The sequence below is a fragment of the Culex pipiens genome, chromosome 2, assembly GCF_016801865.2.
Source record: "Culex pipiens pallens isolate TS chromosome 2, TS_CPP_V2, whole genome shotgun sequence".
In the NCBI taxonomy this organism is placed as follows: domain Eukaryota; kingdom Metazoa; phylum Arthropoda; class Insecta; order Diptera; family Culicidae; genus Culex; species Culex pipiens.
Window position 1 is genome coordinate 92617674 of NC_068938.1, and position 23622 is coordinate 92641295.

General features: G+C 45.0%; 3 protein-coding genes across 3 annotated transcripts; 2 read left to right on the forward strand and 1 right to left on the reverse strand.

Annotated features, from left to right (window-relative positions):
- Positions 1-6513: 6513 nt before the first annotated feature.
- Positions 6514-7550, forward strand: LOC120418951 (gamma-secretase subunit Aph-1). The gene is made up of 2 exons (XM_039581489.2): positions 6514-6872; positions 6943-7550. The coding sequence occupies exons 1-2, from the start codon at positions 6651-6653 to the stop codon at positions 7438-7440; spliced, it is 720 nt and encodes a 239-aa protein (XP_039437423.1). The 5' UTR covers positions 6514-6650; the 3' UTR covers positions 7441-7550.
- A 6559-nt stretch (positions 7551-14109) lies between these two features.
- Positions 14110-16181, forward strand: LOC120418958 (cyclin-dependent kinase 8). The gene is made up of 6 exons (XM_039581501.2): positions 14110-14810; positions 14869-15058; positions 15117-15330; positions 15392-15707; positions 15770-15808; positions 15863-16181. The coding sequence occupies exons 1-6, from the start codon at positions 14337-14339 to the stop codon at positions 16112-16114; spliced, it is 1485 nt and encodes a 494-aa protein (XP_039437435.1). The 5' UTR covers positions 14110-14336; the 3' UTR covers positions 16115-16181.
- LOC120418957 (protein phosphatase 1 regulatory inhibitor subunit 16B-like) lies at positions 16131-17973 on the reverse strand. The gene has a single exon (XM_039581500.2). The coding sequence runs from the start codon at positions 17775-17777 to the stop codon at positions 16248-16250; it is 1530 nt and encodes a 509-aa protein (XP_039437434.1). The 5' UTR covers positions 17778-17973; the 3' UTR covers positions 16131-16247.
- Between the last annotated feature and the right edge of the window lie 5649 nt (positions 17974-23622).

Below are 23622 nucleotides of genomic sequence, written 5' to 3' on the forward strand. Positions count from 1 at the left end.
ATGTTTCTTTGTTCTTATCATTTTCAGGAGGATGGAGCGAGCTGATCCTTGGGCGCAGCTGCAAGTGAAATTTTGCAAATTGTTATGGCAATAATAACAATCGTTTCAATCTAAAACAGCTAATTTTATCTTTGTCTAAGTCCGAAACTATCCCTTTATCAAGACGCCAACATCTAGTTAAAAACATTGACAACTACTTACTAATCGGAAAATGTATAATTTCCGATTTAATTTAATTTGTAATTTGTCGTTTTATTGGGTACGATAACTTGTTAGTTAAACTATGTATCAAGTCAAGGAAGGAACTAACCGGAAATTTACATTTGATCCAAAATAAAGGATATTGTACTCACCATAAAGCGGTATACGCACTTCGGAAGGAACCGGTCAAGAAAAAAATCAAATGGGCAGCAGCGGCAGCGCAAGCAAGTCAGAGAGGGTGAAGAAAAGCATGAGCATGAGCATGAGAGACCACCCATGGTTGTCCTTCTCCGTTGCTAAACAGGACCATAATATTCTATCAACACAACCGGTCATACGCTTCAACGATGATTATATTTCCCTTATCAACAGCATGCATGAATGCGCTGAAAAGATAAAACATCACGATCATCAAAACTAGATCCGGCGCCAATAGGAAACAGTCGTTGGCCACCAACGGCGCCCGCCATGTCAGTTTGTAGATCTCGAGGGGAGGGGACGGGAATGTTAGTTAGCACAGGCTGCTACCAAGGGTGGGTTCTATACGATATCCACACCCCCGCGTGTGCCGGAAAACTACTTCTACTTGGGATTTTGTTAGTGGGAAAGGGTAATGGCCAGGATTCATCAGAGTTCCCAAATGAACCGGTTAGGCTAGGTTCACCTATAAACTTGGTTCGGCTTAAGCCTCAATTTGTGGTTCAATCCTGGTTCAGTGAACCATGAACCATGGCTTAAGCCAGGCTAACCAGGCTAATGAGAACCATAGGAATAATGCACTGTGTAACAAATTTATATTAGAGTGTAGCAATGTTACAATGTAACATTCATTATACGTAACATCCGTTACACCGTAATATGATTACACCGTAACATTGTTACACCACAACATTCGTTACACCGTAACATTGTTACACCGCAACATTTTTACACAGTAACATTATTACACCGTAACATTGTTACACCATAACATTGTTACACTGTAACACTGTAACATTGTTACACCGTAACATTGTTACACCGTAACATTGCTACACCGTAACATTGTTACACCGTAACATTGTTACACCGTAACATTGTTACACCGTAACGTTGTTACACCGTAACATTCGTTACACCGTAGTTTGGTTACACCGTATCATTGTTATACCGTAGCAGTGTTACTACGTAACATTGTTACACCGCACCATTCGTTACACCGTTACACCGTAGTTTGGTTACACCGCAACATGGTTACACCGCAACATTCGTTGCATCGTAGTTACGGTATAACAATGTTACGGTGTAATAATGTTACGGTGTAACAATGTTACGGTGTAACAATTTAACGGTGTAACAATGTTACGGTGTAACAATGTTACGGTGTAACAATGTTACGGTGTAACAATGTTACGGTGTAACAATGTTACGGTGTAACAATGTTACGGTGTAATGAATGTTGCGGTGTAATGAATGTTGCGGTGTAACAATGTTACGGTGTAACGAATGTTGTGGTGTAACAATGTTACGGTGTAATCATACTACGGTGTAGCGAATGTTACGGTTTGAGCATACTACGGTGTAACAAAGCTTGCCGTTTAGCCTAACATTATTTGATCAGGTTCAAGCCAGGTTCAAGCCAATGGTTCATTTTGGCTAGGCTAGCCTGGTTTGAACCAAATGAACCATGGCTCACGGCACTCAGTGAGCCTGAGCCGACGGTGCTTGCCGACGTGTGGTGTGAACCTGAACCAAAAAAATGAACCTAGCCTAGCCGATGGCTTAGGCTCGTGGGAACACTGGGATTCATCATAGAGGATGATGATGTGGCCCAATAGTCAATGAATTTCGTTTAATAGGGTGATGTATTATGTATTCTCACACCGCTACTTTTGCGGTGTTCCCTTTGCGGATGAGACTATTCCCGGTTATTTGGTGTTGAGTTTAGCATAAAAGATTCAATCTTAGACAGCCGGCTGCGGAAAGATAGAATCAAAGTTATGTGTAATTAAAAGGAGAAATATTATACTCAGCGTAACATATTTACGTAGAGTTGACCTTAGACTATTTATACTTTTGAATTTTTATAAGATGAGCGACCAATTACTGATTACTGATGACTGATAAGTTATGATGTTATCTGAAGGGCTTGAACAATCGCGTTGAAACAAGATTTGTCACCGTGCTGTACGAGCTAAAATGGTAAAAGATAATTTCGCGGGAAACAAATGATCGAATATAATTTATATTTTGCTAACGCAAATTAGAACGAATCGTACCATGAAACAATTGCATATCATAGAGCAATGAAACCCGACTATGACGTGTATCAAAAACATGACTAACGAGAAAGACGATCGCGATTTTCGAACTTTACATTCTAACTGTATAGAAAAAAAAAGAAAATAGAATCTACAAATATACAGGTCACCGCAAAATGGACTGGCTCAGCTGTCATCGTGACAACCAGAGCCAGCATCTTCACACACACGCACACGCACTCATCCGAATAACGCACCGACGACGAACGACGAAAACGAAACGCGAAAAACACATGCGACTCGACTCAAGAACGAAAACACAGCAGAGCCAGCGACGAAGCTGGACTTGTTGCGACGCGTTTCCTCGCAGAACTGGCTGAAATTTCTATTTTATTTCACTTCCCCACACTTCTTCTTCGCGCCAAGAACGAAAACACAGCAGAGCCAGCGAAGAAGCTGGACTTGTTGCGACGCGTTTCCTCGCAGAACTCCAAGTCAGAGAGGGTGAAGAAAAGCCCCAAGAAATCGCTCCCTCTCCTTTATTCTGCTGTTCGTAAAGCTGTTTCTTGACCCCTTTCCTTCCGATCTGCATACTAGCCTTACGATTTGGCTGTTACAACTATTTAAACAATTAATTTAGCTCAAATTCTAAAAGAAACTTGCTTGCTCACTTTCAACTAAGCTATTAGTTACTCGACCTCATTGAAAACGTTATTTAAAAAAAAGCTGTTATTGGGTACTAAAGCCCTGTGTCAATTTTTATGTACAACGGTAAAAAAACACGGTTAAAAACCACTTCTGAGCTTTTTTTTTTTCATTTTAATAAAAAAAAAATTGACAAGACAACATTTTTTCGATGGATCAACTATGGTCCCCTTGGAACGAGCTGTCAAGTAGGAGCTTTTCTGTCAAGAAGGACCGCGAGGTTAATTTTTCAAAATTGATTTAAAAATCCATTTTAAACTCTTTGTGGTCGTACAAAGGGTCATTGTACTCAGAAAAATAAGCTTTATCGCTGTAAACAAAAATATCAGCAATCTAAGCTTCATTTTAGGATCCAATTGAACGTTAATGCATGCGGGGTTGTAACGGAGAAGTCCGAAAAAAAATCTGCGCCTAAATCCAGAATAGCCTCATGAGGCCAAATTTTAGAACGCAGAATCTTTAAACGCCGAAGATCGTATGGACAAATTTATTTTTGCTAGGATGAAATAAACAAAAGAGAAAAAATAATGTTGGCAAAAAAGCAATCAAGAATAGAAATTTAAAAATTTGGAAATTAAGATATAAAAACTAAATGAAATTTAAATTCAAAAACTAAAAACAAATAAAAAAATTATTCAGTTTGAAAATTTTGAAATTCATCTATCAAAAAATTTAAATACAATTCGTACTCGATGATCCTAGCCAAAGTGTTACTCAGAAAAGTCGAAGCACAAAATTATTATTTTCTTCTCAAAATATCTCTAACCTAAAATGCTCCAAATTCGGATTTTCTAATTTCTGTAATTTAAGATGGTGAAAATAATTGTGGCATTTAATAATTTTAGAATTCTGCAGTTTTTTTGTTTCGTAAAAGGTACAGAAATTAATTTTGGGTCCTAAAATGAATTTGGGTCCTAAAATGAAGCTTAGATTGCTGATATTATTGTTTACAGCGATAAAGCTTATTTTTCTGAGTACAATGACCCTTTGTACGACCAAAAAGAGTTTAAAATGGATTTTTAAATCAATTTTGAAAAATTAACCTCGCGGTCCTTCTTGACAGAAAAGCTCCTACTTGACAGCTCGTTGCAAGGGGACCATAGTTGATCCATCGAAAAAATGTTGTCTTGTCAAACTTTTTTTTTGCATTAAAATGAAAAAAAGTTATTAGAAATGGTTTTTAATCGTGTTTTTTACCGTTGTACATAAATATTGACATAGGGCTTTAGTACCCAATTCAGCAGTTCTTTTTTAAAAAGTCCAAAATTTAAGAATTAAGGCATTTAATTTTTGAATTCAAGAATTAAGACTTTTAAATTCTAAAACGAAGATCGTCGTCACCCACCTACAAGCGGCACAGAACAACCTCGAGGAGTTTCAGCGGAAGTGGCACATCAAGCTGAACGCTGGGAAAACCCAGTCCATCTTCTTCACCAGGAGGCGTGCTGCTCGGCACCTTCCCCGCAGATCGATCAGCGTCAACGGCCAGCCTGCGTCGTGGGACGACGAGGTCAGGTACCTGGGTGTAGAGAGCCTGAAGCTTATTAGAGAACGGACATCTCAAACCAAAAGTACCAATCGAAGCACGAGAACTGTCAAACGGAGGTACCAATCGAGCATAAGACAAAGGATTTTGCTCGATTGGTACCTCCGTTTGACAGTTCTCGTGCTTCGATTGGTACTTTTGGTTTGAGATGTCCGTTCTCTACTAAGCTCTAGGCTCTCTACCTGGGTGTGGTGCATGACAAGAAGCTGAAGTACGACAAGCACGTGAACAACATCATCGAGAAAGTGGATCGTTTCCACCAAGGCGCTCTACTCCCTGCTGAATCGGCGATCGAAGCTGAGCATCAAGAACAAGTCGCTCGTGGTCAAGTGCATCATCCGTCCAATGCTGACCTACGCTGCTGCGGTCTGGGGCAACTGCGCCAAATCGCACCGTAAGCGACTCCAGGTGAAGCAGAACAAGCTGCTCAAGATGGTGCACAACCTGGACCCGTGGTACCCGACCGACGATCTACACGAGCTGGCCGGCGTCGACACCATCGACGCAAGCATCGAAAAGGCAACGAGAACCTTCAGGACTTCCTGTGGGATGTCAACGAATCCGCTCATCGAAGCACTCCTCCGTCAACAACTGTGATATTAGTCTTAAGCCAAACATAGATCTAATCTAGGGTTTTTTTTCTCAAAATTTATTTTCCCTAAAAGAGCACACAGCTAGCAAAATCTAAACTTAGAAACATGTACTCTCCCTGCAAAGGCTTATGAATTGATCTCAGTTGAAAGGTTCTCCAAATCTCTGAATTGCAAATGTAACATCCTGGAGCAGAACTGCTAAATTCTAATAAACACCAATTGAATTGAAAATTAAATTCTAAAACTTTTAATTGCAGACTTTTTTGTTTTGAACTTAGCAATTTAGGTTTTTTTTAAATTTTGGAACCTGAATAAAAAAATCATTAAAAAAATACTATAAAAATCTAAAATGATTCTTTTTTTTAATTTTTGAAACATCGAATTTTGAATGTTTTTATCTTTTTATTTTTTCCCCAACATTGTTTAAATTTAGAAAAAAATATCTTTCTACGGGTTAAATCCCATCTCAAATTCAATAGTGGAGAACCAACTTCTGTTACGTTCAATAGAGCTTTATATCATGGGTTTTAGAATAAAGGAAATGGGTAACTTTTATTTCAAATGAGTGTGATGATACCCTATCTTGCTTACTAAATCGTGTGTGCACTGAAAGCCCGACCATGGTAGTTTTAAGAAAATTTGCTAAAAATGCTGCTTATTAAATTAACTGTGGCTTTTTGGTGAAAGTAAACGCTAATATGGTAAAATGTACAATGCTTCCACAAAATTGCATGGTAGCTAATACGAAATCATTATCATTCTCTCCATAATCGAGGGTTAAAATTACCATACCGCTCTCGACATAGTAAAACTTAGAGAGCCTAGAGCTTAGTAGAGAACGGACATCTCAAACCAAAAGTACCAATCGAAGCACGAGAACTGTCAAACGGAGGTACCAATCGAGCAAAATCCTTTGTCTTATGCTCGATTGGTACCTCCGTTTGACAGTTCTCGTGCTTCGATTGGTACTTTTGGTTTGAGATGTCCGTTCTCTAATAAGCTTCAGGCTCTCTAGTAAAACTGACTGCGTTAATCAGTCAATCCAAGCACGGAATGTTTTTAGCAAAAATACGTCGGTGCGTATTCTCAATTTAACCCTACAATATGGTAGCAACTACCATGGTTGGGTTTTCAGTGTGCAAGCAAAAGTCTGTAAACATGTTCGCCATACTTTTAAGCATTTTAGGTGTTCTCTGATAAGAGTGTAAATTCGCGTCAACAAACTTTGACAGCCTCAAAGAAAGAAAGTTTTAACAAGTCAGAATCTAAATCCTAAGATTTTTGTGCATTATTTTAAGCAAAGTTTAGTAAAATAATACTAATCAGAGTGCCCACAAACATTCCCCAAACCCTCCCTCCGTAACCATGACCGTGGTAGAATTCTTCGGCTGCTCCTTCCTGGCGTTCGGCCCGCCCGTGGCCATGTTCGCGCTGACCATCGCCCACGACCCCATCCGGATCATCATCCTGATTGCGGCGTCCTTCTTCTGGCTCGTGTCGCTGCTGCTGTCCTCGACCGTCTGGTTCGCCGTGTTTCCGCTGCGGGACAAGCTCGTCTTTGGGTTGATCTGCTCCGTTTTCATTCAGGTTGGTTCGGGCGGTGTGAGTCATTCCGTGTGAACGAAGGTTACAAGAATTCTTTCCCGCCCCTCATTAGGAAGGCTTCCGCTACCTGATGTACAAGCTGCTCCGGAAGACGGAACGGGGCCTGCAGGAGGTCACGGAAATTGCGCGAATCTCCGACTACAAGCACATCCTGTCGTACGTTTCGGGCCTCGGTTTCGGCATCATCAGCGGGGCGTTCTCGCTGGTGAACATCTTGGCGGATTCGGTGGGACCGGCCACCGTTGGGTTAAAGGCCGGCTCGAGCGTCTTCATCTTGATCAGTGCGGCCCAGTCGCTGTGTATGATTCTGCTGCACACCTTTTGGAGTGTGATCTTCTTCAGCGCGTGTGACGTGAAGAATTACTACCACATCGGGTACGTCGTAACGAGCCACCTGTTTGTGTCCTGCATGACGCTGCTCAATGGGCAGGAGCTGTTTGCTGTTTCGTTGACGGCGTCCTACATCGTGATGCTGGTGACCAGCGTGATTTCGTTCCGGGTGGTGGGCGGCAATTTTGCCTCTTTTAAGAAGTTTGTGACGTGTAAGTAAGGTCGTGTCCGAAATCTCTCCAAATATAACTTAATTTTAACAGTAACTGTTTACATTCTACTATCATACATATTGGAAAATAAATTATTAATCATTTAATAATCAGCTAATTCTTGATCACTGAAAATATGCAATAACCCAGAAAGTGTCAAAATGTACATGATGCCTTTTGAAATGTTACCGTCGAAATATGAAAAAAAAAAAAATCCGAAACCTATAATAAAAAAGTGCAGGTGGTTATGTTCTACATGACCAATATGACAAAGAACTTTGTACAAAACTCATAAAATCATGCTATTTTTATTTATATTTTTTAATTCTTTGCCAATTTATTTAATCCTGAGTAATTAATTCTAATTAAATATTTGCATTCAATGGCACCCCTGTGGATATAAATTGCCCATATTGCCCCAAGTCGAATGGCTCGATAAACGTCCCCCGGTAGAACCTTCCCTCAGGGCCATGGCTACTCCGGGTGTGGCCAATCCTGTCAAAATGGCAATTTTCACTACCAGTATCAAAAACCATGAATTTTGATACCCATATTGCCCCAAGTCGAATGGTTCGATAAATGTCCCCCCGGTAGAACCTTCTCCAAGGCACTGGCCACTCCGGGTGTGGCCAATCCTGTCAAAATGGCAATTTTCACTACCACACCCAAAGTTAAAGAACGAGGAGATAGTCCTAACGAAAAGAAGCGTGAGGAAAGTGCTATTTTGCGAGAGTATAGTCCTCTCGCGTGTTCATTCGCTCATTGGAATAGTTCATCCTACTGAATGGCTTATATGGACAAATGACCAACATTCTGTCACCGAACCATGGTGGCCCATACGGCAAAGGCACGGATCAATATGCCGAAGGTCTTGGGTTCGAGTCTCGGTACCGGTTCGTTTTTTTATGGATGAACTTTTTTTGAAGATGAACCCATGAGTAAAGTACTCTCGGTAATTTCGGGATTTATCCTCTCAGTCCGCACACAGTAACATTTTACTACCGAATCGTGCTCTTTATACTCTCGAATGCCGATGTCCAGTTCTGGGTGCAGTATCAAAAACCATGAATTTTGATATCCATATTGCCCCAAGTCGTATGGTTCGATAAATGTCCCCCCGGTAGAACCTTCCCTCAGGGCCATGGCCACTCCGGGTGTGGCCAATATCCTACCAGTTTGGTCCCAACCCAATTGCCTTAAATCATTCTGGTTTTCGAGTGACCGATCAAACAATCTTCGTTAAAACAGAATTCCTCCCAAGTTGGTGCACAACCTGTGTCTTTCAATGTGTGCATGTGTGTGTGACCAATAAAATTACCACCGTCGATCCGTCTCTGACGGATTTTCGAATAAAACTAAAATTGTTCAGAGGCTATCTGTTAGCTTATATAGTTAGCATGAAATGTGGCAACAATGGTGCAGCATTCTCGCGTGACAGTTCCAAGAAAGCAGGAGACGAGGCAAAATTTGCACCATGTTGCCACATTTCATGCTAACTATATAAGCTAACAGATAGCCTCTGAACAATTTTAGTTTTATTCGAAAATCCGTCAGAGACGGATCGACGGTGGTAATTTTATTGCTCACACACACATGCACACATTGAAAGACACAGGTTGTGCACCAACTTGGGAGGAATTCTGTTCTAACGAAGATTGTTAGATCGGTCACTCGAAAACCAGAATGATTTAAGGAAACGGGGTTGGGACCAAACTGGTAGGATATTGGCCACACCCGGAGTGGCCATGGCCCTGAGGGAAGGTTCTACCGGGGGGACATTTATCGAACCATTCGACTTGGGGCAATATGGGTATCAAAATTCATGGTTTTTGATACTGGTAGTGAAAATGGCCATTTTGACAGGATTGGCCACACCCGGAGTGGCCATGGCCCTGAGGGAAGGTTCTACCGGGGGGACATTTATCGAACCATTCGACTTGGGGCAATATGGGTATCAAAATTCATGGTTTTTTATACTGGTAGTGAAAAAGGCAATTTTGACAGGATTGGCCACACCCGGAGTGGCCATGGCCCTGAGGGAAGGTTCTACCGGGGGGACATTTATCGAACCATTCGACTTGGGGCAATATGGGTATCAAAATTCATGGTTTTTTATACTGGTAGTGAAAAAGGCAATTTTGACAGGATTGGCCACACCCGGAGTGGCCATGGCCCTGAGGGAAGGTTCTACCGGGGGGACATTTATCGAACCATTCGACTTGGGGCAATATGGGTATCAAAATTCATGGTTTTTTTATACTGGTAGTGAAAATGGCCATTTTGACAGGATTGGCCACACCCGGAGTGGCCATGGCCCTGAGGGAAGGTTCTACCGGGGGGACATTTATCGAACCATTCGACTTGGGGCAATATGGGTACCAAAATTCATGGTTTTCGATACTGGTAATAAAAATTACGGGAAGGTTTTCCCGGGAGGGTTCTGTTGGATGACGTTGTAGGGCTTTGAAGTATTGGGCAAAGTTGTAGAGGAGAAAATTTCATGAAAGTTTGTCAAAGGTGCCAAATTTTTAGCTCTTAATCTACTAGAAATATACGCCATTTTTGCAAAAATGGTAAAAAAGCACTTTTTTGGTGATAACTTAAATGTTAGCATTTTAGCGGCCTACTATGTTCTGAAGAGTTGTTTATGACATAAAATTACCCATCTTTGCCGAAGACAGCAAAATGTTTTGAGCCTTTATTGAGGAGTTTAAAAAAAATTTAAGTGATTTTGAGCCTATTTTCAAGTTGCAATGTTTTCAAATGGCGCATTTTGGCGCATAATCGAACAATGCACCTGAAAGTACACACTTTCAACTACATTTTCTGAAAATATTTTCGTGTTTATTTGTGTCTATTTTCAGATAGCTCAATTTGAATTCGTCAGATTTTTAATAATTTTATTTATGAATGTTATTCGAAATCATAATTAATACAAGGTGAAAATCGGTAAATTGAAGGGTAAATTGATCGATTTTTATGGAAATTACATCGTCTATGAAAAATTACGACAACTTTTCCAGAGTGACCTAATATAACAGGAAATACTTAATTCTAAATACGGACAATCGTTTAAAATTTTCACTTACATTAGTTTTGAGAAAACATGTTTTTATTCATAATTTTAAAATATATATCATAAATTTAAGCATATACAATGTATTTTCCATAAAAAACGATCAATTTACCGATTATTACCACGTTTCAATAAGATTCCGCTTAAAAATTATAATTAAATTGATTAAAAACCGTCAAATTCAAATTGAAATATCTAAAAATAGACACCGATAGACACGGAGATATATTCAGAAAATCTAGTTGAAAGTGTGTACTTTCATGTGCATTGTTCGGTTTTGCGCCAAAATGCGCCATTTTGAAAACATTGCAACTTGAAAATAGTTTCAAAATCACTTAAAAATGGTTATAAGTAAAAGTAAAAGTTAATCTTTCCCAGTTCCTGAGGGGAACACCCTTGAAGAGTATCGGGGCCAGCAATTACAAAGCGGATTCTGTGGCAGTTTCAAAAATGGTTATAACTCCTCAATAAAGGCTCAACACATTTTGCTGTCTTCGGCAAAGATGTGTAATTTTATGTCATAAACAACTCTTCAGAACATAGTAGGCCGCTAAAATGCTAACATTTTAAGTTATCACCAAAAAAGTGTTTTTTAACCATTGTTGCAAAAATGGCGTATATCTCGAGTAGATTAAGAGCTACAAATTTGGCGCCTTTGACAAACTTTCATGAAATTTTCTCCCCAACTTTTCCCAATACACCAAAGCCCTACAACGTCATCCAACAGAACACTCCCGGGAAAACCTTCCCGTAATTTTTATTACCAGTATCGAAAACCATTAATTTTGATACCCATATTGCCCCAAGTCGTATGGTTCGATAAATGTCCCCCCGGTAGAACCTTCTTCATGGCACTGGCAACTCCGGGTGTGGGCAATCCTGTCAAAATGGCCATTTTCACTACCAGTATCAAAAACCATGAATTTTGATACCCATATTGCCCCAAGTCGAATGGTTCGATAAATGTCCCCCCGGTAGAACCTTCCCTCAGGGCCATGGCCACTCCGGGTGTGGCCAATCCTGTCAAAATGGCCATTTTCACTACCAGTATCAAAAACCATGAATTTTGATACCCATATTGCCCCAAGTCGAATGGTTCGATAAATGTCCCCCCGGTAGAACCTTCCCTCAGGGCCATGGCCACTCCGGGTGTGGCCAATCCTGTCAAAATGGCCATTTTCACTACCAGTATCAAAAACCATGAATTTTGATACCCATATTGCCCCAAGTCGAATGGTTCGATAAATGTCCCCCCGGTAGAACCTTCCCTCAGGGCCATGGCCACTCCGGGTGTGGCCAATCCTGTCAAAATGGCCATTTTCACTACCAGTATCAAAAACCATGAATTTTGATACCCATATTGCCCCAAGTCGAATGGTTCGATAAATGTCCCCCCGGTAGAACCTTCCCTCAGGGCCATGGCCACTCCGGGTGTGGCCAATCCTGTCAAAATGGCCATTTTCACTACCAGTATCAAAAACCATGAATTTTGATACCCATATTGCCCCAAGTCGAATGGTTCGATAAATGTCCCCCCGGTAGAACCTTCCCTCAGGGCCATGGCCACTCCGGGTGTGGCCAATCCTGTCAAAATGGCCATTTTCACTACCAGTATCAAAAACCATGAATTTTGATACCCATATTGCCCCAAGTCGAATGGTTCGATAAATGTCCCCCCGGTAGAACCTTCCCTCAGGGCCATGGCCACTCCGGGTGTGGCCAATCCTGTCAAAATGGCCATTTTCACTACCAGTATCAAAAACCATGAATTTTGATACCCATATTGCCCCAAGTCGAATGGTTCGATAAATGTCCCCCCGGTAGAACCTTCCCGCAGGGCCATGGCCACTCCGGGTGTGGCCAATCCTGTCAAAATGGCCATTTTCACTACCAGTATCAAAAACCATGAATTTTGATACCCATATTGCCCCAAGTCGAATGGTTCGATAAATGTCCCCCCGGTAGAACCTTCCCTCAGGGCCATGGCCACTCCGGGTGTGGCCAATCCTGTCAAAATAGCCATTTTCACTACCAGTATCAAAAAACATGAATTTTGATACCCATATTGCCCCAAGTCGAATGGTTCGATAAATGTCCCCCCGGTAGAACCTTCCCTCAGGGCCATGGCCACTCCGGGTGTGGCCAATCCTGTCAAAATGGCCATTTTCACTACCAGTATCAAAAACCATGAATTTTGATACCCATATTGCCCCAAGTCGAATGGTTCGATAAATGTCCCCCCGGTAGAACCTTCCCTCAGGGCCATGGCCACTCCGGGTGTGGCCAATCCTGTCAAAATGGCCATTTTCACTACCAGTATCAAAAACCATGAATTTTGATACCCATATTGCCCCAAGTCGAATGGTTCGATAAATGTCCCCCCGGTAGAACCTTCCCTCAGGGCCATGGCCACTCCGGGTGTGGCCAATATCCTACCAGTTTGGTCCCAACCCCGTTTCCTTAAATCATTCTGGTTTTCGAGTGACCGATCTAACAATCTTCGTTAGAACAGAATTCCTCCCAAGTTGGTGCACAACCTGTGTCTTTCAATGTGTGCATGTGTGTGTGAGCAATAAAATTACCACCGTCGATCCGTCTCTGACGGATTTTCGAATAAAACTAAAATTGTTCAGAGGCTATCTGTTAGCTTATATAGTTAGCATGAAATGTGGCAACATGGTGCAAATTTTGCCTCGTCTCCTGCTTTCTTGGAACTGTCACGCGAGAATGCTGCACCATTGTTGCCACATTTCATTCGTTGCAGACCCCTTCCGCAGTACCAAGCATGCAACATTTTCGTAACGCGCGACATTTTTCGTTTTTCTGGATTGACACCTCACCAGAATAGAGCCCTTAGGACAAAGTTCTTTGTCAAAAAAAGTATACTTAAGAGTTTTGAAGCCCTGAAAGGTTTCACACTCGGTCAAAAATTGCGATCAAAGATAAAAAAAAATGTCTTGTTGTTTGTAGAAGCGTTTTTCGCACATACCGTAATTAATAATTAAGGAATCATTCCTGATCGGCCATGGTGTATGGTCCATCCGTTTTTGCGGTTTTTGCTAAGGTTAATGGCCTAATTCTAACAATTTTTGTTTAACAAATTTCGTTTTGCATGTAGCCCCAACGGGGTCAAAAAAGTTGGAAATGCATTTTCACCGGCTCAAACAACCGTCTGAAAAACAGTTGGAAATGCCTTTTTTATTATAACTAGATGCATCTGTTTTGGATCTACCTTGTTGGAGGTGATTCTTGACATTCTTCCGGATCGAATGCAATAAGAATAATCCAAATCGGTTGAGTTTTCGCCGAGATACAGCCGGATGAAGTTACATTTCCAACTTTTTTGACCCCCTTGGTGCTTCGCGTAAGTTTTGACCCCGTTGGTGCTACAAGTGTTAAAATGACGCTTTACAAAATATGATAAAATTACCGTTCTGTCGTTTACGTCGGTTAGTTCTCTGACGGCAGCAATTTTGAATTTTGCTTTAAAATAAGCTTTTTTCGAAGAGCGTGCAAAGTCACGCTACAGACTTTCGCCGAGTTGCCGCTGTAACAAAACAGATACAGATTTGGCGATGGCAACATGCTGGCAGCCCTTGAAACGTCAACAGCGCGGGATGAAAATTTAGTTTGTTTTTGTGTACACCGCCCAAGTTGTTTACAGTTACGGAGAAAAACGAGCGCTCGAAAGTTTTTCACAAATTCCGCATTTTTTAAGTTAACTCTTTAGTTTTCCACCTTCCCCAACCGATCTCCGGGTGCAGCCAATTGCGGTGCACCATTTTACGATAATTTCTACAATTTTAAAGGACTTTCCTCCCCGCTGCTATGAGCTTCGCTGTCATGATGGATTACGAATTCAAGATGAAAACCCAGCAGGAGCGAGCAAAAGTGGAGGAACTGTTCGAGTACGAGGGTTGCAAGGTTGGCCGGGGTACGTACGGCCACGTGTACAAGGCGCACCGGAAGGAGAGCAACGACACCAAGGATTACGCGCTCAAGCAGATCGAGGGCACCGGGTTGTCGATGTCCGCCTGCCGGGAGATTGCGCTGCTGCGGGAGCTCAAGCACACGAACGTGATCAACCTGATCCGGGTGTTTCTGTCGCACACGGACCGGAAGGTGTGGTTGTTGTTTGATTATGCCGAGCATGATTTGTGGCACATTATCAAGTTTCACCGGGCGGCGAAGGCGACCAAGAAGCCGGTGATGGTTCCGAAGGGGATGGTCAAGTCGCTGCTGTACCAGATTCTGGACGGGATTCACTATCTGCATAGTAATTGGGTGCTGCACCGGGATTTGGTGAGAGATTAGTTGCTTTTCTTTGAATCGTTTTTTGAAGTGATTTTTTAATTTGCAGAAACCGGCCAACATTCTGGTGATGGGCGAGGGCAACGAGAGAGGTCGCGTCAAGATCGCCGACATGGGCTTTGCCAGACTGTTCAATGCTCCGCTGAAGCCGCTGGCCGATCTGGACCCGGTCGTCGTCACATTCTGGTATCGCGCCCCGGAACTGCTGTTGGGAGCTCGACACTACACGAAGGCAATTGGTGAGAGATTCAATACAGTTTCGTGAGGGAACCTTTGAACTAATCATCTTCCTTGCAGACATTTGGGCCATTGGTTGTATCTTTGCGGAGCTGCTCACGTCGGAGCCGATCTTCCACTGCCGCCAGGAGGACATCAAAACCAGCAACCCGTACCACCACGACCAGCTCGATCGAATCTTCAACGTGATGGGCTTCCCGCAGGACAAGGACTGGGAGGACATTCGCAAAATGCCCGAACATCACACGCTCACCAAGGACTTTAAGCGGTCCAAGTAAGAACCATCAAATTTGCTAGCTTTTCAACGCGAATTAACCCACAAATCTTCCTTCCAGCTATGCCAACTGCTCGCTGATCAAGTACATGGAGCGGCACAAGATCAAACCGGACAGCAAGGCGTTCCACCTGCTGCAGAAGTTGCTGCTGATGGACCCGAACAAGCGCATCACCTCCGAACAGGCCATGCAGGATCCGTACTTTTCCGAGGATCCGATGCCCACCGGGGACGTGTTTGCCGGTTGTCCAATTCCCTACCCCAAGCGGGAGTTCCTCACCGACGAGGACCAGGACCAGGACAAGGGTGAAAGCAAGCGCCAGCAGCAGCAGCAGCAACAGCAACAACAACAACAGCAGCAGCAGCAGCAAGCTAATGTATGTGTGATAAAATGTTGGTAATGTAATTTATTAACTTTTACTCTCATTTTTATTAACAGCAACAAGCCCAACAAAACCAGCAGCAACAGCAAGCAAATGTAAGTCTTACTTTTGAGTGAACAATCACAAAATAAAAACAACACTCTTTCCAGCATCAAAATCAGCAACAACAACAGCACCAGCAGCAGCAACAACAGCAGAACCAACAGGGTGGCATGGATCATAATGCCGCGAAAAGGGCACGAATGGCCGGCCCGGGTGGACAACCCGGCGACTATCAACAGCAGCAGCAACAACAGCAACAGCAAGCCCAACAGCAGCAGCAGCAGCAACAACAACAACAGCAGCAGCAACAGATGATGTTCAACAATCCCCAGCAGGGAGGATTCCAGCAAAGGTATTAACTTGACATTGGCGTGGCGTGGCGAACGCCTATTTATTCAAAATGTATTTAATCACTAGACGGAACAAGGGTCTCGCGTTTTGTCGGTGTTAAATATTGTGAAATTCCTTTATGTTTGAATCAAGCTTTATTGGTCAACAATATCGCAAATATTTTACCAAATGCGGCGGCAAGCTCAGTCTCCCCAACCTCTGCACAAACTCGAGGTCGACCCTGGGCGAACTCACTTCGATCGCCTCAAGCACAGTCTTCCTAATCGCGTCCCGCACCAGCCGTTGCAGAGTAAAGTTCTCCAAGCTAAAGTCAACCTCCTCGCGCATAGCTTCAAAAGAACCAAACTCACGCAAACAGGCCGGGTCCACCCTCTCGAAGTCTCCCCGGGGGAACATCAACAGCTCGGTGCAGAAGCCGACGATGGGTCGCATTAACCGGAGCTGCGGGAACGAGGTCGCGCTCTTGACCCACAAGTTTCGCACCAGATCGTCCGCCGGTTTGTGGTAGATCTGCACGATCGTCTCAACGATCGACTCGTAACGCTTGAAGGCCTCTTTGGACAGGGGATTGCGTTTGGTCAACTTGCGCTGAAGAATGAACAGCGTTTCCACCAGATTTGTAGCGCAAAAGTGCATCAGATGTTGCACACTTTTGAGAAATTTGCCCAACATTCGGAGATGTTCTTCGCCGTCGATCGCAGCCAAACAAAATGATGCCAGTTCTATCGGCAGCCGCAGTTCGCTGGGGATAAGCTCGTCGAATTCCAGGATCACAATTTTTCTATCCAACCGCTGAATTCCCTCGCAGTCGACGATCAACAGCAGCAAGTGATGATACAGGTTCGTTCGCAGATCCTCGAGGACTCGAGGACATCGCTCCAGCAAATAAACCATCATCTCTCGCCGATCCTCGTCTCTCTCGTACAGCAAAGCACTCCGCACAAAATAGGGAATCAACGACACCGAAGGACAGCTCACAGTAGCGACCGTGTAGATGTCCTCGACGTTGTACTTCTCTCGATATTCCTGCCCCGCATGCAAGAAGTTAAAAACCACCTTAAAACAAGCAACCTTCCGTCGCTCCTCGCAGTTCCCTCGCGCGGCCAAAATCTCCAGCGCATCCAAGTGGTTATCCGACTGCAAGTCCGCCTTAGCTCCCCCAACAAACAGCAAACAAATCACAATCTCCAAATGACCCCCAACCAGCGCCAAGTGCAACGGCGTTTCCCCTCCGTAATCCCGCGCGTCCACAAACGCCCCACTCCCAACCAACAACTCAACCAACTCCAAATGCCCCCGCTCCGCCGCCACATGCAGCGGTGTCACGCACTCATTGTTCGGAACATTAACCACCTCGCCGCCGCCCGCTTCAACAAGCAACCGAGCGACCTCCATCGCCGGCTCCTCCTGCAAACAGGCCAACAGCAGTGCCGTTCGTCCCTCGTAGCAGCGGGCCTGCGGGTCGGAATCGGATCCGGACAGCAGCAGTTCGACGCACTCGGCGGATCCGCTGGCCGCGGCGTGGTGGAGCACGGTCCAGTTGTGGTTGTCCCGCAGGTTGGACACTTTGGCGCGGCGGCGGTTTTTCGCGGGCTTTCGTCGCAGGCAGCGGTCCAGGGCGATCGGATCGCCGGTGGAGGCCGCCTGCCAGATGTTTTTCTCGGTGGACATTGGTGTGGCTGGTTTGGTCTTCCTCACTGAGCACTGAGATTTTGTTTGAAATTTAGTCCGTTTTTAACTGATTTACGATTGCATTTCAAGTTGTTTACATTTTATCGGTACACTCAACCCCCGGTGGTTGGTCACTTTTTCGTTCGACACTAAGTTTAAGACTTAATTAGTTTGTACCCCGTTGGTTGGTCGAAGTCAAACGAAAAAGTGACGAACTGTCACTTTTTACACGGCGCTCACGGACACTATTAAAACATGTATGTCTGGAGTTTTTTTGAAAAGGACCAATAAACCAAATTTCCAGTTTTTGCTTTTTGGGTGTTTTTGAAACCGCCTTGAGTCAGGGGTATTGAAAAACACCCAAAAAGCATTAGGTTTTACAGCGTGACGTCACGAGCGCACACGCACACACATTTTCACAGAGACACACGTGCAAAAAATGTAAACAGTGCAGCCAAGCTGTCAAATTTCTAACCTCAAAACCGAGTCGGCGTAAAACCTAATTGTGACCTCCGTGTAAAAGAGGTCTCAAACTAAAAAGTGACCCCGTTCGTTTGACAACAGTTGGTGTCAAACCATCGGGGTTTGAGTGTACTGTTTTTGGAAAGAAAGTTTGGTGCATGGTCCTACAGGGTCCTATGCGATGGAAGTCACCGAACTTGTATTTACTCCCTGTTCAACTTTCGTTGGGTTTGGTCGTCTTTCGAGCTAGCTTAGCGCGTTTTTGACGGTGTTTTGTTAACTTTCGCCGACGGCCATGGCGGCGGCCGCGACGGTGGAGAGTGAGTGGACGGAGCACAGGGCTGAGAATGGAAGGACGTTCTACTGAAACGCGGCCTTGAGGAAAAGTGTGTGGGAGAAACCGGACGGGTTTCAACCCAAGACGCAGGCGGCGACGGGCATGGAGGTGGAAGACTCCGAAGGAGGAGGAGAGGACGGGGGCGAATTTCGTCCCGTGGTCAAGGTTCGCCGCAGGAAGGCTAAGGAGGAGATCAACGTCGGCGATGGCGGCAACGACGGCGATGTGGAGAAACTGCTCAGCAACAACAAGTTCAGCCCGCTAGCGGAGGAGAGCAACAACAACAACAATGCGAACCCAGCAGCAGAAAAAAACCATCCCCGTGGTACCAGCAACCGGCAAGTCGGCCGGGGAGAAGAAGCAGCCGCCGCTGGTGGTGAAAGAAACGAGCTTCGCCCGCCTTGCGAAGGTGATGGCGACATGTAACGTCCAGCCGGAACACAAACTGACGCGGTACGGCACCAAAATTACGTGCTTCTCGAGCGATGACTTCGACACGGTGCAAGCCCACCTGAAGAAGAACAAGGTGCAGTTCTACACGCACGGAAAGCGCAGTGCGAGACCGCACCGGGTAGTAATGCGAGGTCTCCCGAACGTGGAACCGGATTACATCAAGGAGCTGCTCAAGACGGAACATCAGCTGGACGTCTTGGCAGTACACGCCATCAGGCGGAAGCAGCAGCTTCCCGCCATCGATGAGACGCCTTTCATCGTGCTCTTCCCCAAGGGGCACACCAGTCTGAAGGAGTTGAGTAGCAAGGTAAAGAAAGTGGGACCAGTCGTCGTCCGGTGGGTGGCCTACCGGAACAAAGAACCGCACGTGACCCAGTGCAAGAACTGCTTGCAGTTCGGTCACGGAACCAGTAACTGCCATCTCAAGCTCAGGTGCAGCAGCTGTGGGGGTCCCCACAACACAGAAAAGTGCAAAGCAGAAGAAACGCAAGCCAAGAAATGTGTCAACTGTTCTGGATCCCACGAGGGTCTGGACCGCAGCTGTCCCAAACGTGCGCAGTTCATCCAGTCGAGGCAGCAGGCGTCCAAGCCGAAGCCGCCAGCATGGAAGAAAGACAAACAGACTCCTGCAGGAGCCGTGTTTACCGCGGCGGATTTTCCTCCGCTACCTGGAGCGGTATCGGAAGATAAACATCCTCGTCCCGCAGGAAGAAGTCAAGGAAATACTGGCGCCGACGCCGGTGCAACCCCGAAGGAGCAACAAGGTGAACGGATGCTGTACAGCGAGTCGGAGCTGTGGGCCATTTACCGAGAATACAGAGTTCGCTTGAGGCAGTGCAAGACACCCGAGGAACAGATTGACGTGATCGCACACTTGCTGACACATGGCACGAGAAAATGATCATCTGATTCAGTTACGTTTATTTTTTATTTTTTATTATTTGTTGTATTTTTGATCCTCGGTCCTAACCTGGTCGTAGCACCTAAAAGGACCTAATAAAAATAAGTTGTGAACATGTATTTATATTTCAGCACACCTTGCATGCATATTGTTGGGATGCGACCCTATTCGCACCCGACTGCGAACTGTCTTCGTGACAGCACCAACATGCAGACCCAAGTAACCAAACAGCACTAAAACAGGAAATAATTCAGCACTAAAAGCGCATTTAGTGTTACGCATAACAGCTAAAAAGTTTTTAAAATTGCACCAAAAGCGCATTTACAGCCGATTTGCAGCTGATTTTGGACTTTATATTTCTGTTTTACAGCTGGGCCCCTACTGTTGTCGATCCAACCCTGTAAATGTAAAAAAAAATGGGAGAAGCAAAAATATTTTCTCTCTCTCCCTTTCCTCGCTCTATCCGTTCTATTTTGGGTTTGTTTACTATACAGCTTTACCGATTCTCAGCTGACCGAAGGGGAATCCGATTTATTTGATTAATATTGTGTAATTGGGGATTTGATGCTAGAATGTTGGAAGTGATCGTCGATGTTTGCTGGTGGATCCTGAGCCTTTGTCGTCACGCCTGTTTGGGAAATGGGTTTTTGATTGGATTGAGCAGCTTCAGAAACTGATGCATTTTCTAACATAACACTCGAAATAAAACCCTTTTCTAAATTGCCTCCCTCGGAGTTTGGAATCAGATTTTTTTTAGTTCAGAGAAAAACATGCACCACACATAGATTTGGCTAAAATATATTTATTGCACTTCATGAATCATTTCTCAACCAACACTTCATCAAAATAGCTCGAACTAAACAAAACATTCGAGTTCTAGAAATACACTTTACCGAATTTGCGAGCGTGTCCTTCCTGACCTGTACCTGCTGCCGGGGTACCGCAAGCCCATAGTGTACGCTGCATCCTGGCGTCAATTTCCGGCCAATCCTGCAGCCTTGAAATCGGGAATTTACCTGCTAATTGCCGATAATGATGGTCTCTGGAACGGCCACTGTTTTCTTAGCATAAGTCCCACGATGGAAGGCAAATACTCTGTGTCATGCATCCTGAAAGATATTTGTTCATTAATGGATAATTCTTAAGAGAAAATCTTGTGTTTTACTTACAAAAGTTAGAAGAAAAACAGGTTCCAGTTGCAATTTTTACCAAGCAAAATGTTCATCACCATGTTTATTTTCATTTGGTTGTTCTACGAGTAAGCGAGAGTTTTGCACGTTTTGTTTTCTTTCTCGGTCGCTCTCTCTCACTCTCAGTCAAAACGTCAAACGTGTTGCCAGTTTGTTGAAAAAATATAACAGTGTTGCTAGTGACAGTTGGTAATGAGCTCTAAAACGGCTTTTAGCAGAGCAGTTATTTTAGAGCTGATTTGCTTTAATCTTTGCCGTTTTACGACTGATTAGCTGGTGAATGCTGTTTAGCAACTGATTTATGATTTTTATTAATGCTGGATGGTTACTTGGGGAGTCTTCCATTCTCTCTTGCACCCGCGCCGGCTGAAGAAGTGCAATCAGTGTTAATTATTTATAATTATTACTTGATTTAATAAAAGTTACTTGTTACGGTTAACACCTCGCATTACTCGGTATCGTAACAAATTGGCGACGAGGATTACGGAGTCGGCTCCGTCCGTGGTCGTTTTCGCGACATCACCGAGTGCTGGCTCACTACACCAAAGTGAGGTTAGGTGCGCGATGGAGGACCTGGCAGTTCAGCAGCTTCTGCAACAGAGCCTGTGTCAGCAGCAGCAGCCGACGAAGGAACTCGACGAGCTGGACGCACACACGGCAGTGTCCCAGCTGGAGGCTCAAACGCCTTCGGGAGATCTGTTCGCCCGCAGCCGCGAGCCCTGCAGCACCAACTCTCACCTCACACACGTGGACCACACCGAAGGTGACTCGCACGAAGCGGCGGAGACCCGGCTGCCACGATCACAAGCGATCGTGCGCACAGGTGAGCTGGAGCAGGAACAATTACACCTGTCTTCCGGCCAAACAGCAACCCAGCCGGCCGCCAAAGAGAGTTTCAACAAACAGTCGCTGTCTTCACTGGATGACGTCATCATACCAGCGGAGGGCGCGCTGTCCGAACGCACCGACCTGTCAGTCATCGATCCGCATCGACCACATCGTTCATCGTTTGCCATCCTCACTCGCACTCCGGAAACATTCACACCGGATGCATCTCATCTGATGGTAAACAACAAGGTCTGCGGCGTCAGTCAAATCGATGACATCTTGGTCGTCAATCAGGTGCAGGAGCAGCGCCGCGATCAAACACAGCGATCGTGTCCAGGTAGAAGTAAACATCACCTCAACGGGCACGTGCAAGTCGGTCGATCTGTTCACAGATTCGTCCGCGGCGGTCTCAAGTCGGACGAGTCCGCAGAGTGTTTTGCGCCCACAGGCCAGCAGACACTCGAAGCAACATCATCGGGGGGAAAGGCCCTCCGGGCGACAACCAATTCACCAACGTGGAGAACAACAACAATGCTAGCGCTGGAAGTTCAGCTCAACCAGCAGAACAGCACCAAGGATTTCAACATCTTCAAGGTTCTTCGGTACGCTGCTTGGGTTTGGGATCCAGGACCGCTCTTGCAACGTGTTGGACTCCCGGAACGACATCGTATCATCTGTTTATTCAGCGATCAGCTGTGGCAACATAATGACGACTGTGAAGGAGTATTGAGTCGAGCAGAGCAGAAACTTTCTCTTGACATTCTGCTGGGCGCTCGGAATTTGAAGCCAGCTGAACCTGAAGGATTGAACGAGCTACGTCAACAGTTCCAGCCATCAAGCCCGGATCGCCCATCAAGATTCTCCGCGGGTAGAGTTCATCCTGAAGCACCACACCTGCGACGCTCGTCGAGATTGCGGTTCACACCTGTCTACTGCAAGCTGCACGACTTCTAGAAAGGGGGAGGTGTTGGGATGCGACCCTATTCGCACCCGACTGCGAACTGTCTTCGTGACAGCATCAACATCTATCAGCCGTGCAGAGTCTTCCATTCTCTCTTGCACCCGCGCCGGCTGAAGAAGTGCAATCAGTGTTAATTATTTATAATTATTACTTGATTTAATAAAAGTTACTTGTTACGGTTAACACCTCGCATTACTCGGTATCGTAACACATATCGTGTTTGCATCACACCATGCGTGCAAGCCTTTGTGTTCGATTCAGACATAAGAGCGCGTGGTTATTTAGTCGATATAAAGCCACCGGCCGGAGCGGACAGGAAACGACGACGCGAACCTATGGCTAACGGGCGGACGGGTGGAAGGCCATCGGTGGCAATCGGAGTGAGCACAGGAAATCAAGGACACTACATACTGAAAGTACTCCTAATAAGCGATTTGGTAGAGCCAACCGTCATAACGTGCTCTCCTTCACCGCCACACTCGTTGGTTCTCCTCTGATCGTCTCTCCATTTCCGCTGGAGAGCCGAAGTGATCTGCGTCACCGCTCCGACGACCGCATTCCACTTGGCGATGTCGCTGCACATTCTTCGCACCACATTATCCGGGCTGGTATCTACTCCGATAATGGCCAGCATTTCGCTTCGCGCTACCTCGAAGCGAGGGCAAGCGAACACCACGTGCTCCGGTGTTTCCTCGCAATCGACGCAGTCCGGA